Source organism: Labeo rohita, chromosome 8 (genome assembly GCF_022985175.1).
Source record: "Labeo rohita strain BAU-BD-2019 chromosome 8, IGBB_LRoh.1.0, whole genome shotgun sequence".
In the NCBI taxonomy this organism is placed as follows: Eukaryota; Metazoa; Chordata; class Actinopteri; order Cypriniformes; family Cyprinidae; genus Labeo; species Labeo rohita.
The window spans coordinates 16,424,156-16,441,860 of NC_066876.1; the positions used below are offsets into that span (position 1 = coordinate 16,424,156).

Here is a 17,705-nt window from a genome sequence, read left to right on the forward strand (position 1 = left end):
AGAGCTTTTTGACCCTAAATAGACAGCAACGCAACTACCACGTTCAAGGCCCAGAAAGGTAGTAAGGACATTGTTAAAATAGTCCATGTGATCAGTGGTTCAATCGTAACATTATGAAGCAACAAGAATACTTTATGTGTGCAAAGAAAACAAAGATAACAACTATTATTGATTATTCAACAATTTCTTCTCTTCCATGTCTAAAGTATACACATTTGGACACTACAGCTGAAAACAGAGACTGTTACAGCAGGAAATAACACGTTCACAAAAGCAGTATCTCTCAGCTGTGTGTGTGTGCGTTCTCAGCGGTTTTGAAGACGAGTGTTTTCAGGCACCATTGAACAGGTGCCAGTTGGAGTGCGCTGCGGTGAAAAACAGCGTGTGTGTCTGACAGACGTGTGTGAGACATCAATCCACACATCCTAATACTAGATCTACAGCGCTGTATGAGTGCGTGTGTGCGTTTAGACGTGAGCCAGGTCTTACGTGTGGTCGGAAGGCTCATCCCGCACATCATTTTCCAAAAATATACAATCATCGAACAGACACAAACACTATATGACAGGCTACATTTGCAGATATATAAAGAAATTCTGCTTTGAGGATCAAAGCAGCCTGCAAAAGAGGAGGTTGCCTGTAGGGTTTAAGCTGAGATTTGTGTGAACGTGTTTGTTGAACAGAACAAGGCATCAGTGTGTAAATCTCAGCGTCTGTCTGCATGCAGCTGTGCAGGTTATGTGGATGATGGCGAGGTTACTTCACCTAAAGTTCAAGGGTTAAGCAGCCCAAGTGGTGAGTGTGTGTGTGTGTGTGTGTTGCATGTGATGAGGATTCAGGCGTCTAATGGTGAAAATCTTTAAACAGAATTTATTAATACTGATTAAGCATGCATTGATGACTGACGCCGAAGAGAAGTTTGCGCACAAAAAGTATTGTCGTAGCTTCATAACATTGCGGTTGAATGATGTCACATGGAGTATTTTAACAATATCCTTAATATTGTTCTCAGCCTTGAACGTGGTAGTACCGTTGCTGTCTATGCAGGGTCAGAAAGCTCTCGGATTTCATCAAAAATATCTTTGTGTCCCGAAGATAAGCGAAGGTCTTCGTGTTTGGAACAACATGACGATGTTTAATTAATGACCGAATTTTTATTTTTGGGTAAACCTAACCTTCAATGCAGGAACAGGTTGTGGGTTGTTGTGCTTAGCCTCTTTCCTATGTCACTTCCACAGCCTTGCGGTCATAAATAAACCGCAGATGTGTGGAACAACAACCCTTGCGACCCACCCCCACTCCCAGATTGAGTTACATGCCCACAATCTGCACACTTAGGGGGCCGTACCACTAATCACACGCCGTAGGGGGGGTTATGGGCCACGCCAGCTCGCTCAACCTGTCACACGCTTGGTTTGATGAATGAAATCAATAAAAGTCATGTGGAGAAATCTGGAATCAATGAAGGTATGGAACACGCACTCAGAACAAAGGTTGAAAATGGGAGACTTTTAGCAAACATCCATTACTAATATAAACAAACACACAACTGCTACAGCAGTGTTAATTTTGACGGCAAATTTTGATTTAGTCTTAGTCATAGTCTTATGATTAAAATGCCATTAATTTTAGTCAACTGAATTAAGATTTTAGTCAATTAAATCTACAGTAGATTTAGTTGGCCAAAATCTAATGGGTTTAGTTACAATATAATCCATTTATTAAGCATTTCTCTAAAATGACCAAACTCATTATATAGAAGTAATACATTTAGATTAATCTTTATTAGGGCTACTAAAGTGATTCAGTCAAGAGCATTGAGTGATTTTCTGTGATTTTCTCAGTAGCATCTAAATTAGGCTGCTGTCCCTTTAAAACTGAATGCACGGATGCAATGTACTGATACACATCTGATATTCTCCAAACTGTTTACGTTCACCTAGAACATAACTGTGTTTGCGTAATTTCTCAACAAAACAGATAATTTGACATAATTTTGTGTATTTCTCCATTCATGAGACCAGTGTTAATTTCGTTGACGAAAACTAACATTATTTACTGACTAAAACGAGATGGTTACGCATCAAAAACTATGACGAAAATCTACTGACATTTTCATCAACAAATAAAAATGAGACTAAAATGTTAAGGGGAGGGAGAATTTGGAAAGAGATTCATTTAGAACAAATCTGCTGCGTTAGGAGGGTAGATGCGTACATTTGAACTGTAACCAGCAGCACATAAACTGGCATAGATTTGCTGTACATCTTATAAAACGTTCAAAAATGTCAGGTTGCGTTTTAGGTGAACGTAAACAGTTAGGAGAATATCGGACTTGTATCAGTACATTGCATCCGTGCATTCGGTTTTAAATGGCAGCCTAATTTAGTTACTATTGTCTGTGGCAATGATGTTAATCAAGCAAAAGAAAGACGGAGTAGCCCTAATAAAGATTAATCTAAATTTATTTATAAAAAATAAATATGTCTGCTTGAAAGAATGAAGAATGTGGTAAACAATTTGTTATAAAGAATGCATAATTAGCCTATATAACCATTGGTATTTCATTGAAAAGACCATGTTGTTCCCTTATGAGAAGTGGTTTCATTTAATTTTAATATAAATGTTGTCACAGCAGTTAAATCTGTGTCTATCATTATAAAACCTTAATATCAAACCTATATAATAGGTTTGGTCATTTTATAGAAATGCTTTATAAATGCATTACACTATAACTAAACACATTCAATTTTAGCAGACTAAATCTACTGTAGATTTAGTCAAATAAATCTTATGATATTTAACTAAAACAATTCAGATGACTAAAATATGACTACAACTAAATGGCATTTTAGTCAAAAGACTATGACTGAGACTAAATCAGTTTGCTGTCAAAATTAACACTGCATGAAACACGAAAGTGTACTGGTACTGTGTGAGAGGTGCTGCTTCGGTGTTTGCCCTCAGAAAACCGGACCTAACTGAGTTCTCTTTTGCATCGTCAAAATTTATCCAATGTCTGCTTATCTCTTACTCCCAGATATTGGCTTTTTTAAACGTTTTATGAGACGTGCAGCAAATGTATGCTAATTTATGTCCCGCCAGATAGATCAATAGGCTATGATACAGTTCAAATGTGTTCTGAATGAATCTCTTCCCAAATCATCCCTCCCTAACATTTTCATAAGTTTTTACTCATTGACGAAAATAGATTTTCGTTATAGATTTTGTAATTCAAAACGAGTTTCATGTTTCGTTATCGTCTCATTTTCGTCTGTGAAAAAATGTTGTTGATGAAAATTATTCTAAATAGAATATATAATAAAATATAAAAAAGAAACACACAAACCTGTAAAGAGAAAGCTCGGAGTGCTGGAATCGGAATAAGGGCAGCCATGAAAAATGCCGTCACATTACTGATGGAAGTCAAAGCTACACTAGCCCCAGTCCTCTTCAGACATTCACCAGTGCGGTCCTGATGAAGAAAGACAGGAAGAAACATTACAACATCATCAAATCAATAGCAAGCATATTTTTTGTACTCATAGAATCCACTAAACACCGTTGTATATCAGCTTTTCACGTCCATTTTACACCTTTTCTCAGACTGTTTTTGCTACTGTACCACTGTAGTTATGATTGGCTAACCTATTCACATGTGAAACGAGTAGTAGTGTTTACTACTAGGGATGGGCACAAGCATTTGTGGTTAAAAAGTATATACAGTTTTCTTTTTATTAAAAAATGGTTGATTGTTTTGCTAGATAGGACCCTGGGATTGTGTAAAGCCCTTTGAAGCTGCACTGAAACTACAATTTGGACCTTCAACCCGTTGATCCCCCTTGAAGTCCACTATATGGAGAAAAATCCTGAAATGTTTTCCTCAACAACCTTCATTTCTTTTCGAATATCTTAAAATAATTTGTGAATAATGATTCAGACATTAGCAGAACAGACATTCAGTCTTGACAAAAATGATTCACCTTTAATAAACCACCGTCAGAGTCATTATGACGTTTGTGAAGGTGTAACCTGCGTTTAAGCTCGCTGATGTTTTCAGGGACGAGAGCTGGTAATCACACAACCTGCCATGACAACTTAATGATCTCAACTTCTGATGAAAAGCTTTCCTTTCTCGCCCCGCTATTATGCGGGTTTCTGAAGAGCGGAAAAACACAAAAAGAGATTCATTTCCCTCCCTTCTCCTTATCCCTCACTCACACAGAAATATTTTCCATCAAAGGCAGGACATATCCTTTTAAACAAAGCAGCCCGGGGTGCAGAAACACGATTGGCTCACTTGTCTTGTTAGGATAAACTCTTTCTCTCGTCGTTTCGAAGCCATTCAGGGTGCGAGACGCATGAGAAACAGTTCCAAACCCCACCTCCGTTCACACAGAGGTAGAGATGAGGAGCAGGAAAGAGAGAGGGAAAGTTTTTTCTGGTAACTGAGGACGTGCAGGACCACACACGGAGAATTTTAAGACAGGAGAGCTCTGCGCTCTCTCTCTTACGCTCTCTTTCCTCCTACAGGGGAACTGTTTACTTTCCACACAAAAGTGTCACTGCACGCTGTGCAATCTCACATAAACACAAGCAAATACATGCCTGAACTCAGCCGACTGCATAAGAGTCATCTAAATCACCTCTCGTACAAGACCACACATAAACGCACGCGAAAGCTAAACAAAGATACCCTTGACAGATGTATCAACGGAAACGTATGCACAATCTGCTAAATAAAAAACCCAGATTGTATACACACAAGATTACTGCTGTCCAGTCAAGTCTTGCAAGTAAAACTAACAACTCACATTCTTAAGTAATGGTTTTACAGCAACTGATTAAAGATTAACACCTGGCAGTACCATGGTAAAGTGATGATATCAGATGGTAATACCACAGTAGTTTGAGATACTAAAAAAGCCAAAAGTATGGCTAAAGGTAAGAAGAATAAAAGACTGTACCGCTGTGTACCAGCATAGACCAATTAATGAACAAATGACTCTAATGAGGTGATGTTTTAATGAATACTCAGTTCAAAAACACTCAGGAGTTGCCGGTTTGAATCAGTAAATTGTTTATTAAATGAACTGAGTAGGAAGTATGAGTATAACTGAGTTATCGTTACTTTTAGGTATCAAACTAAGCAAGAGTTTAACATTTAAAATTTGTAAAATGTAAATCTATATCATTACTGACTGACTGCCATTTTGAAATTAAAGACGCTTAATAAAAACTGTAATAATATATGTGTATAATACACACCTTTTACATAATATTCAAACACAACCATTCAAATTCTAATTTTAGACTAGAAAGATGAATGAAAAACTTAAATATCAGCACAAAATATTTTTATATTAAAATCTACTTATAGCATCTACTTTTTTATATTACATATATTTTATAGATTAAAGATTTACACACCTTTCACATAATATAATATTTTATATTAAAACAGTACAATATAATCAAAATTCAAATTTTATAATATAAGAAAAATGTATAAAAATATTAAATATTAACAATTTTATATTAAAAATATATTTTTTGTATTACATATTTGATAGATTATAGATTTACACCATTTTAAATAAAAATATTAGAATGGATTAAAATATTAAATATTAACAACATTATATATTTTTTTAAATAATCAACTTTTTTATATTACATATAATTGATAGATTATAGATTTACAAACCTTTCACATAATATATTTTATATTAAAACAAAACAATATAATAATATAAACCTACATTTTTATACTACATATATTTTATAGATTTATAAACATTTTACATAATACAATATAGCATACTTTAACATAATCATTAAAATTCTAATTTTAGAATAATATTAGAAAAATTTATGTAAATATGAAACATTAACACAAAAATATTTTTATATAAAAAGCAATCCACTTTTTGTATTACATATATTTTACAGATTATACACTACCTGTCAAAAGTTTTGGGATTTTTAATGTTTTTTTTTTTTTTTTTTAAGAATTTTCTCTTCTGCTCACAAAGCCTGCATTTATTTGATCCAAAGTACAGCAAAAACAGTAAAATTCTGAAATATTTATACTGTTTAAAATAACTGTTTTCTATTTGAATTTATTTTAAAATGTAATTTATTCCTGTGATTTTAAAGTTGAAATTTTAACATCACTATTCCGGTCAAATGATCCTTCAGAAATCTTTCTAATATTCTGATTTGCTGCTGAAATAAAATGTATTCTTATTATTATATTTAACAGCAAATCAGCATATTAGAATAATTTCTGAAGGGTCATGTGACACTGAAGACTGGAGTAATGATGCTGAAAATGTAGCTTTGATCACAGGAATAAATACATTTTAAAATATATTAAAATAGAAAGCAGTCATTTTAAAAAGTAAAAATATTTCACAATATTACTGCAACAAAAATATAAAAAGCGTATTGTAGATTTACAAACATTTTACATAATATAATATAGCATTTTATAACAATACAATATGATCATTAAATTGTAATTTTATAATAATAATAATAATATTAGAAAAAATAATGAAAATAATAAATATTAAAACATTCTACTTTTTTATATTACATATATTTCATAGATTATAGATTTTATACTACAAGTATACTGTAGTTATTTATTTGTTACTTTAAAGTGTGTGAAAACAATGGTACTAACATGGTACCATATCTAAAATCAAAACAAAACAATGGTAGTACTATTTTTTATCAAAGTTGTTTGTGAGAAACATCTCGAGTCACACATCGTATGTTGGCCCTCACCAGATCAAAGTATGCTAGTGTTTTAAAGTTACATCACAGGCCGGGGCAGGTACACACACATTCCTCTAGGTAAGTGATAACATAAGGGCACGCATTGATATCCCCCTTCCTCCTGATAACATGCTAGCTCCCTCATTTCTGAACGGACTGCCTTGTCTTGACACTATCTTTGGATGTGTACTCACTTCTGCACTTCTAAAGGGTTTGTGGCAGAAGGAAACTGTTGTTTTTTTAGTAGTGCTCTCTGCTTTTCAGGATGTTTGGGATGAGATAACACACCTCAAATGGAATCCTCTTGTTCTGGCCGGTCTCGCTGAAAGCGTGCGCCAGGAGAAAGACATCGTCCACCCCTACGCCGAGAGCCAGGAACGGCAACACCTTTAAGCACATGAAAACAGAAGAGCATGCAACATGTGAAAGATGTTACACTGCCAACGGTGTCCGTGTTTGCTCATGTACGTGCCATGTACCTGTGTGGTAGCGGCGTTAAAGGAGATGCCCAAAAGCGAGCAGAGTCCCAGTCCAGCGGCGACAGAAAGAGTGACCAGCAACACTCCGGCCAGCCCGACCGCCCCCTGAGACTTGGCGCAGTCCCACCGCAGCATGGTCAGACACGCATAGGCAAGCTGCACACAGATAACATAGCTATAGCGTTAATCTGACATTATCACGTTACCGCAGTGCTGTTCTCATGAGTGCGGTCACGGCACAGCAGGGTCAGGCATGCACTGGCAAGCTGCATGTAACATAACACTAAAGGCCTATACACACCAAGTCTGAATTTTCAGCACGAAAAACAAGACTTTAACATTTAAAAATCTATCTCTACGAACTCCTTCACAAAATATGTCATACTGCAATGCTGAGTAGATTGTTTGATTCTTAGGCTAGGCCAATTTTTGTTACATTTTTGGGTCTTTTAGAAGTGAGAGCGAGAGAAAATTCAAACTCTAAACACTCACATTAGCAGTACAACATGAGAAGTAACCTGCTTGGTCACAGCTTTGACTGCTGATTTATCGGTCTTTAAAAAAAGAAAAAGTTTGTTATTTTATATTGAATTTAAAGTGAATATAGTTTAAATTTACTAAATTGCATCTTCATTACAAATGCATAAATCTTAAGGACAATAGATGTAATTAGGAAATGACATATAAAGAGATACTTAAGCCCTGCCTAAGTGGGTAAAAAAAAGCACTCTTAAAGGGATAGTTTACCCAAAAATGAAAATTACCCCATGATTTACTCATCCTTGAGCTATCCTAGGTATACATGACTTTCTTCTTTCAGACGAATATAGTCAGAGTTATATAAAAAAAAAGTCCTGGCTTTTCCAACCTTTATAATGGCAGTGAATGGGTGTTATATTTTGAAGTCCAAAAAAATGCATCCATCCATCATAAAAAGTACTTCACACTGCTCCGGGAGCTTAATAAAGGCCGTCTAAAGCGAATCGATGCATTTGTGTGAGAAAAATATTCATATTTAAAACTATATAAACCAGAATCTCGAGCTTCCGCTAATCTCGTACATGCGTTCACAAGAGAGTGGCATTTCAGCAGATGACGTCGGGCGTAGCCATAGCGTGAGCTCCATGGAGAATATGCTAATCTTTGTTTACAGCAAAGGAAAATTATGTGAAAAAGTTAATAGTTTTAGCCATAATCTACATATTATTAGCCGTAAAATGGTGCGTTGGTATGTATATCTGGGATGCTTCGACAAAGCTAAAGTAATGCTTGTCACTTCTAACCAGAGCTTGCACTACATCCCATGTCATCTGCTGGAACGCCGCTCTCTTGTGAACGCACTAACGACAGCTAGCAGAAGCTAGAGATTCGGTGTAAAGTTTTAAATATGGATATTTATGGATTGATTTGCTTCAGAAGGACTTTATTAACCCCCCAGAGTCGTGTGGAGCACTGTTTATGATGGATGGATGCTCTTTCTTGGGCTTTAAAATCTCAACATCCATTTACTGGCATTATAAACCTTAGAAGAGCCAATACTTTTTTTTTTTTTTTAAATAACTCTGATTATTTTCATCCGAAAGAAGGAAGGATGGGTAGAGGGTGAGTAAATCATGGGATAATTTTCATTTTTGGGTGGACTATCCCTTTAAGTTCAATTAGTGGCATTTATTATGATCAATTTAAATTAAAATAATAAAACATCATCATTTAGGGTGTGTTCACACTTGTAGTTTGATTCGTTTGGTTCATTTGGTCTGGACCTAAAAGGAAATTATACATTTGGTCCTGGTCTGCTTAGCATTCACGCTGGCATTTCTGACAGTGAACCTAAAGATACCAAACCTAAAGTCATAGTGATACATTCACAATGTATGGTCAGGTTGAATGATGTATATTTTGTGACGGAACTCACCGAACACCCCAAACAAAAGGACGCTTTAAGTCAAATTAATGCTGTCTGCTAGACTAAGTGTTCTCATTGTTGCATCTATATGATTTTATTTTCACCTGTGAACTCACGAAAATTTTAATTTAGTCAGTTTTGGTGTGAACAGACCTTAACATGATGTTAATGAAATTATCCATATTCCACAGATGCACACATACTCAGGTGAGTCCTCAAATGAGTAAAGCACAGTATAGTAAATGAAGTTGTGCTTTAATCTGAACAAAAAAAATGGAGGAAGTCTAGACAAAGCAAAAGCTCTTCAGATGGGGCTGGAGATGTGGGAGTTAGTTTACCATTAGGAGGTAGCCACTGGCGATACGGATCACACTGACATCAGAGAAGGACTTAAGGATGTCTTCCAGGGTGGTGGTGGTGAACGTGAGAACTTTCTGAGACGAATTAACTGACACACTCTGCTGGACAGCCTGAGGACACACAGGGCGAAAGAAAGAAGTTAAAAAATATTAATACTGTTTACCTTCAATTCATTTTCACCCCTTCTATCTTCTCGCTGCTCATCTTTTCTTTGTTTTTGTGTTTTCCCCCAGGCCAATAAAACTAATTAAATAACGTGGAAATCACAGTCCCACAAATGTTTCAGCAGCACAATTATCCAAGAAATGAATATCGCAGCCCCACCCCCTAAAAACCACACACACACTCACTCACATCCACAAATGCACACATGTTCAGCCCTGCACACACACGCACGCACGCACCAGAAGGAAACCCTATGCCAAGCGGAGGTCAGGGCTGACAAAACAGAGACCAGATGATGTCACACACAAGCCACCAATGGGACGGCAGCTGTGAAAGAGATTGTGCGCTGAGCGGGTTAATGTGTTCCAGACGGTCCTGTCAAACACGCACACACACACACACAGATACCACACACACGCTAAAACACACACACAGACACACAAGTGCTGGGGCCGCCACACCAAGAGGGGTTGATTCTGCAATGGACACCCACACTAGCAAAAACAGGCTGTGCTGTATTGCTGCCACCTAAGATTAAATGAGCAAATCTGTTATTACTGCATGCTGAAATGATTTTGCTAACACTTCAAAATAAGGTTCAATTAGTTAATGCATTAGGCGTATCATGAACTAACAATGAATAATACTACACAACATTCATTAATGTTGCACAGTGGTAATTTACACATATATATTTTAAGTTGTATAAAAATTAATTTATTATGAAAAAGCATTAATTAACAAATGGTAGATTTCTAATTTAACTTTTTTAAATGTTAATTTACGAATTACAAAATGTGACCCTGGACCACAAAACCAGTCTTAGCCATCTTTTGCCAAAAACCATTAGGATATTAAGTAAAGATCATATTTTATGAAGATATTTTGTAAATTTCCAACTGTAAATATATCAAAACTTAATTTTTGATTAGTAATATGCTTTGCTAAAAACTAGATTTGGACAACTTTAAAGGCGATTTTCTCAATTACAGATTTTAAATAGTTGTATCTCAAACAAATATTATCCTATTCTAACAAACCATACATCAACGGAAAACTTATTTAGCTTTCAGATGATGTATAAATCTCATAATTTCATTAAATTGACCCTTATGACTGGTTTTGTGGTCCAGGGTCACAAATAAAGTTTACTATGAATATATTATTGTTAATTTATATTTGTTAATAATACATTAATTAATGTTAATTTATACATATTGAAAAATCACATGTAAAATAAACATTTACATTATGAAACAATTTCATTTTCAAAATAATTTTGTAAAAATACTGTTAGTTCATTACACGTAATGCATTAGTTAATGCTAAAAATTTGAACTCTATTAATAAATTCGGTAAAATTGTATAAAATGTTCCTTTATATAACTACTATAGTTGATTTGTTAATTCATGTTTGTTCATAGGGCTTTAGGAAATCTCTTTTATTTCTTTTTTTCTTCTTTTATTTCTTGTTTAATTTTTTTCCAAATTCCATTTTGAATTTTCTGTAAGTTCATTTTTCTAGACTTTTAATGGTCGAATTAAAAAATATTAATCAAAAAGTGTCTTATTAATCAAAATCATGAAAATGTATACAATTTAACAGCAATTTATTAAAAGTTAACAAAAATTACATTTTTAAGGCTCTATGAAAATGTGTTTTATTTTCATAAAATTATTTTTCCCCCATTTATCTTCTGTATTCCATTTTAATGGTTTCATTCATTTTTAATAACCAAAAGTTAACCAAAATTTATTTCTGCTTTTTTTTTTTTAGATATACTGTTTTGCATCATTTTTCTGAGAAATAAGTTCTAGTAAATAATTTCTCTGTAATTACAAATTTTCTAATAATTTCTAGCAAATGGTTCGCTTCAGTATGTTTAATAAACGAAATTGAGCGTCTGCGCCATTCATTTACACACAGACACACAGAACACGCAGTATTCATATTCAAGTATTTTTGTGGCTTAAAATTCACAGGCACTAGTCCAATGTACTGACCAACTTTTGATTTTTTTCATCCAAAATTGGCCAAATTCAATGAAATTCTGTGTTACACAGTAAATTCCTTTTTTATGACTGGATTCCACGATTCTGTGTTACTCTCATGACTAACAGAATTTTTTTTTTTTTTAAAGAATTTGGTTGCGACAGGACTGAAATACCTCCACAAGTCCCAAAACATTTGAAGGGTTTAGCGCACACTTTTCTACAGTGTCCCATCGTAACCTTTCTTGACCTTACAGATGTGGCCTGTTTTTCCAAGTTCACACTTAACCTGAGCATTTAAAGTATGAAGAAGGGAAAAAAGGGAAGTCTATGCCTTTGAAGGACTGCACTTAAACAGCTGGGTCCTAACCTCAAGAGACACAGCCCCTTTGGAATGTATGCATTACTTATGACTCAAGATAAATGCCTTCACACTGCATGAGTGCATGTATGTGAGTGTATGTTCCAGGAAACACAACGCTGAGCTGAAGGAATGAATCGGGCCTCCTAAACACTTCATAACAAGATCCAGTTTTAGGCAAAGTAAAAGCTGATGAAAGAATGAACTACTACAGCAGAAACAATCACTGTAAAGGTCTCCACTACAGTCTGGACATCCACAGATCATCTTTGCATCTTTTCCGAGAGATGATCCGTGGTGACAGACGTGCATTTACCTCGGAGTATCTCCTCTGCCAGGCCTCTAGTATGGCAGCTGCTTTGTCCTCGTTCCAGTTGATGTGCGAGACCTCCTCGTAGCCCTTTAAGTGCTCGTACATCTGCTTTGGGGTCATGAGCTGGAACATGGTCTGAAGGGCCTGTGCACTGCAAGGAAGAGTAAAATAAAAAGGTGAACATACGGACTAACCAAGTGGTTCACTGCTGAATAGACATGAGATTGGAATAAGTGTGTTCCAAAACATATTGAAAAGAGTATGCCAAAAGTCCCCAGATGGTTTTGGGTGGATCTTCTAGTAGCAATTTTATGACATGGTAGTGTGTCCCAAAATTTGCCTATTGCTACAAATGCATTTTGACATTTGCAGTTAAAGATGAAACAAATTCTCAGTATCAATATACTGAACCATCTGTTTATATTTTTCTAATCCCCTAATATTGTAGGCAACAGTCTGAATCAGTCTTTAGACTCTTTACTCTGACTCATGAACTGAATCAGCTCATATCTTCAGTGAATCAACTCATTATGTCTGTCTCGAAACATGCCATTATGTACTTTTTGAAAGCAATAGCAGCTATATTTCAAAAAGGATATTTGGATAATACAGGTAATTTGCCATAAAATTATGATGTTTTTTAATGTTTACGACTATTATAGCGGCAGCTGTGGTCCAATCTCCCTAAAACTTTGCATGCTTATTCAGAATCACCTGTCGCATGTGCTCACCAGGTTTTGTGAAGTTTGGAGATTTTGCTTTGGCTTTATGGGCTTTTGGGACCCTATTATAACTTCCCAAAGGGTAAATTTAAACATTTTTATGATAAGTATTGACCTAGAGAGTCCAAAGAATTGTACTGCTGTTTTTTTCCAGACTGAGCAAAAAACCTGGGACTAGTTTGCAAAAGTAGGCATTTTTCTCAATCATTTAACAAATGATTTGATTGACAGCAATTGTTCTAGAGGCAAAGCTGTTCAGAACAAAAAAGGTCTATCGTATGATATGAATATCAGGCGTATGTGTGAAAAACCGTACGATATGCAACTGTTCACGCAATTGGAAAATGTGATATCACCCCTTCAGTGGCCAATTTTTTTAAAAATTTCACAGACCTTTAGAGCCAAGAGTTAAACAGGCCCACCAAGTTTTGCTCTGATCGGCCTCCGTTAACTTTTCTAATAGGTACCCAAAGTTCATCGACCTATGGCGGCCATGTTTTTTGAGATACACAAATGTCCTTATAGACATTTGTGGCACTGACCAAGACCGTGCACACCAATTTTCACGTTGACAGGACAAACAGTTGTGTAGATATGACCATTTTTATACATTTTTTCCCTCTTACTGCACCACAAAGTGACCAAGCTCCATGATTTTTTTTTTATGTGACCTCAGACTCCGCTTTTAAATTCCCGTTGTAAGTTTGGAGAAGATATCTCATTCCATTCAAAAGTTATAGCCATTTTAGTAAAGGCGGCCTTGCCCCTTTTGAATGTTTTGGCATCCCTTTGCGACGGAGAATCGAAAGTTCAACTTTTTGGGGGGATTAATTATTGATAATCACTCTCCAGAGAATCTTGCTGCACTAGGACTTGTGTGCAAAAAAAAAAAATAAATAAATAAAAAAATAAATAAAATCGGCTTTTCAAAAAATGTTAAAAACAAAAAATTGCCAGGGTGAGCCAAGGATTTCAATGGCATAAGACACTTGAGCCTGCGACAAATGGTTAAGCAGTTATGAGAGATTTCGTACTTTTGATCGCTGTAGCGCCCCCATCAGGCCAAATGAGACGAGTCTTGTTGATGCTGTAGACTGTTTGAGTACTACCATCCCTCAAAGTTTTAAGTCTCTACGACTTACGGTTTGGTCTGCCCGATCAGTTCTACACGGAAATTGCTGATTCTTGGCCACTCTAACAGTTACAACAGGGCTTCAGTGCTATGCGCTTGAACCTTAAAAATTCACATTTTTAAGATTATTAAAAGTTTCTAAGTTCTGTTATTATAAATATTTTTTAATTTAAAAAATTGTGGGAAAAGACTTTATTGGTTAACTTTAGCATGTTGTTAAGCTCACTTTCTTTTCTTGGGGGTGATGATAGCTGCTGCTACTCCAAAAAAAATCCTACTGCAAACAAAGACTTGACCTTGTCTGTCACTACTTTGGGATAAAAACCTTGAAAAGAACCACTAACATGCTGCAAAACAGCCGCCTGTCACTTTGCTCCACAGATGAACTAAAACTTCCCCAACTGTAGAGTACAGACTCCCTCAAGTGGACTGTCAACCTACTATTGTTCAATGAACACTTCATGAAAGAAAAACCCTTGACTTTCTCTTTTCAGAAAACCACCGTCTTCAGAATGAAAAGATTCCTAGAAATCACAGCGGACGATTCCCGAGCCACTAGAGAATATTTTCCGCCACCACCACTGTTGTGTATTAACATTTTTGGGAAGTATGACAACGTTCTTTCATAATGAGGATGCTGAATTCTGTCCCCACACAAGCCTGAAGAAGTCTGGGGAAAAAATGCTTCGCTTTTGGAGTAAAAGGTGTGGGTTTTCTTCAGTCTGTGGGAATGAATACTAATATGCAGTTTACTAATGATTACAATCTTCCAAAAAAGAAACAAAAAACTTGCCTCACACTGTACATGTGAGTGCGTACAACACAGAGACAAAGTGATCTTTTATTCGCTGCCACGTAATGCCCAAAAATTGTCAAACTGTGACAAACCTAAAGACACGCTTAAGTTTTTCCTTTCTGAGTCTTCTATGCTTTTCGCAATAATTTATTCCCTTTACAAGTAAAATACATTAAGACAAATCCATTTCTCGAAATGCCGTCAGAGTTTAAACCCCAAAGTTGTTTCTTACCTCAGAAGTCTACCGCTGTCGTTCTTCTTGGTCCCACCTACGATAAGCTCCTCCTGCCAGTGCATGTACTTTTTGGAAAGCCCATAGCAGCCACCAGTCAAAACACGAGCCACGTCAAAAGGCTTAAAGATATGACAGATCATAAATCAGAGACACGCTCAAGATGCAAAAGATCATTGCTTTAATTAGTGACTTTGAAAACAGACACCCAACAAAGAATAACAAAAAAGTCGCAAATGATTTTAAGCTATTGTTCTTTGTCATCCTGTATGCAGAACTCACTCGTGTCGTGTTCTTGTTGGGAGCTGACAACGGGCAGTCGGGGTCTGCGGGATTTAGGCAGGGGCGGTCCATATAGCCGTGGCCCACCTCTGCTTTGACCAGCATCTCCTCCCAGCTGTCCACCGGATACTTCAGCATCTTCAGCTCAGCAATGAAGCCCATCGGATCAAAGTTGGTCCACTGCACTGGGTCTTTGCCACTGTGGGGAAAAAAAAATCTATATATGTTTTACTGATGTGGATAGAGGGGGACGTTCACACAAGACATTACAGCATTAAGAATCACATCAAAGAGCATCACAGAGCTAGTACAAGATGGGCAATTGTTTTTTGTTTTTTTAATATGGCTGAACGATTCGCTAGACAAGACCCTTATTCCTCGGCTCAGTTCAGTTCATGGATCTTTCTCCTAAGGAGCTGATGATCTGAATCAGGTGCGTTAAATAAATAATAAAACTGCTTTTTGAACCTTCAACTTGTTGAAAAATCATGGAATGTTTCTCTCAAAAACCTTAATTTCTTTTCAACTGAAGAAAGAAAGACATGAAGATCTTAATGACATGGAGGGGAGTAAATTATCAGGAAATTTTCATTCTAGAGTGAACTAATCCTTTAAAAACTTTGTTTAAACAACTCAAAACAAAGAGTCGACTCTGAATCATTGCCACATTTATTTTTTAAAACGAATACCAATGCTGACGTCAACATGAAACATTAGCATACTGCCTGCCCACTTGTTGTACGCGAATACCCGGGAAAATCTGAACCCCCACCTTTTTCTTTTTAAAGAAAATGACCGATCGTTTTGCTAGATAAGACCCTTATTCCTCGGCTGGGATCGTTTAGAGTCCTTTGAAGCTGCACTGAAACGGCATTTTTAACCTTCAATCCGCTGAGCACCATTGAAGTCCACTATATGGAGAAAAATCCTGGAATGTTTTCCTTAAAAACTTAATTTCTTTGTGACTGAAGAAAGTAAGACATGAATATCTTAGATGACATGGGGGTGAGTAAATTATCAGGAAATTTTTATTCTGAAAGTGGAGTGATCCTTTAAAATTGTTGCTCTCATGTACTCTGTAGCATGCAAAATACATATAGTTGTGTGTGTTGTGTTTGCTCCGCGCAGCATGTAGGTCTCTGGCTAACTAGCTAACAGCAATATCTGTTTGCTCACAATTGTCTAGAAATTTGTTGATGAATAGTGAATTTTTTTTGCAGTTGTTATTACTTGGAGTTATGATAAAGAATAGAGGAATATGTTGGTGTACAAACTTCAGTGCTTTATCAATATATGGGCTAACGCATATACCATGGCTGTTTGGGTGTTTCATGTAATGGTGATGGGCGTTCCGCTTCCAAAATGCGCTGCACGCAGTAGACCAATCACAACAGACTAAGTCATCGGACCAATCACCGCAGATTAGCGTCTTGCAAAGGAGGAAATGAATCATTGACCAAATCGTTTAGGAGGAGTCACTGAGCAAATAAGGTAAAAAATAAATACATATTATAAGAAAATAAAATAGTTTTTTGACCTTGCACGCATGCGACTCCCAAAACCAAAATATGAGCCTTTCATAATCCATAATTTATTCCTGTGATGGCAAAGCTGTATTTTCAGCATCATTACCCCAGTCTTCACTGTCACATGATCTTTCAGAAATCATTCTAATATGCTGATTTGGTGCTCAAGAAACATTTCTTACTACTATCAATGTTGAAAACAGTTGTGTTGTTTAACATTTCTGTGGAAACCAGAAAACATTCATTTTCAGGACTCTTTGATGAGCAGAAAGGTTAACAGAACAGCATTTATTTGAAATCAAAATCTTCTGGAACATTACAAATGTCATTACTGTCCAATTTGATCAGTTTCATAAGTCCTTACAGAATAGAAGTATTAATTTCCTCCAAAAAACTTTTGAACGGTAGAGTACGTTTAACCATGAAGGAGAAGCACAGACTGAGCCCTGCTTATGGGATGTTGGCTGTGCTTAAAGTGGTTCGGCATAACTATGGGGAGCGGATGAAGGGTGACTGGATGGAATTCCGAAGGCTTAGGGATTGATGGACGCTGCACGTCACAGCGGTGGCAGCACTAATGTAGTTGGGATTGGATTTCAGCCTGCCTCCATAATAACAGCTTTGAGAAAATGGAATCAATCCGCTCATCTGAT

At 36.2% G+C, this 17,705-nt stretch overlaps 1 protein-coding gene across 1 annotated transcript in view; it reads right to left on the reverse strand.

The window, feature by feature from the left end:
* ptch1 (patched 1) overlaps positions 1–17,705 on the reverse strand; it is a 75,489-nt gene that overhangs the window by 36,013 nt on the left and 21,771 nt on the right. The window contains exons 6-12 of the mRNA XM_051117467.1: positions 15,527–15,725; positions 15,245–15,366; positions 12,366–12,513; positions 9,510–9,641; positions 7,266–7,421; positions 7,075–7,173; positions 3,350–3,475 (exon numbers count right to left, since the gene is read on the reverse strand). Of these exons, the coding sequence (XP_050973424.1) occupies positions 3,350–3,475; positions 7,075–7,173; positions 7,266–7,421; positions 9,510–9,641; positions 12,366–12,513; positions 15,245–15,366; positions 15,527–15,725 (982 nt within the window). The remainder of the gene's footprint in view (positions 1–3,349; positions 3,476–7,074; positions 7,174–7,265; positions 7,422–9,509; positions 9,642–12,365; positions 12,514–15,244; positions 15,367–15,526; positions 15,726–17,705) is intronic.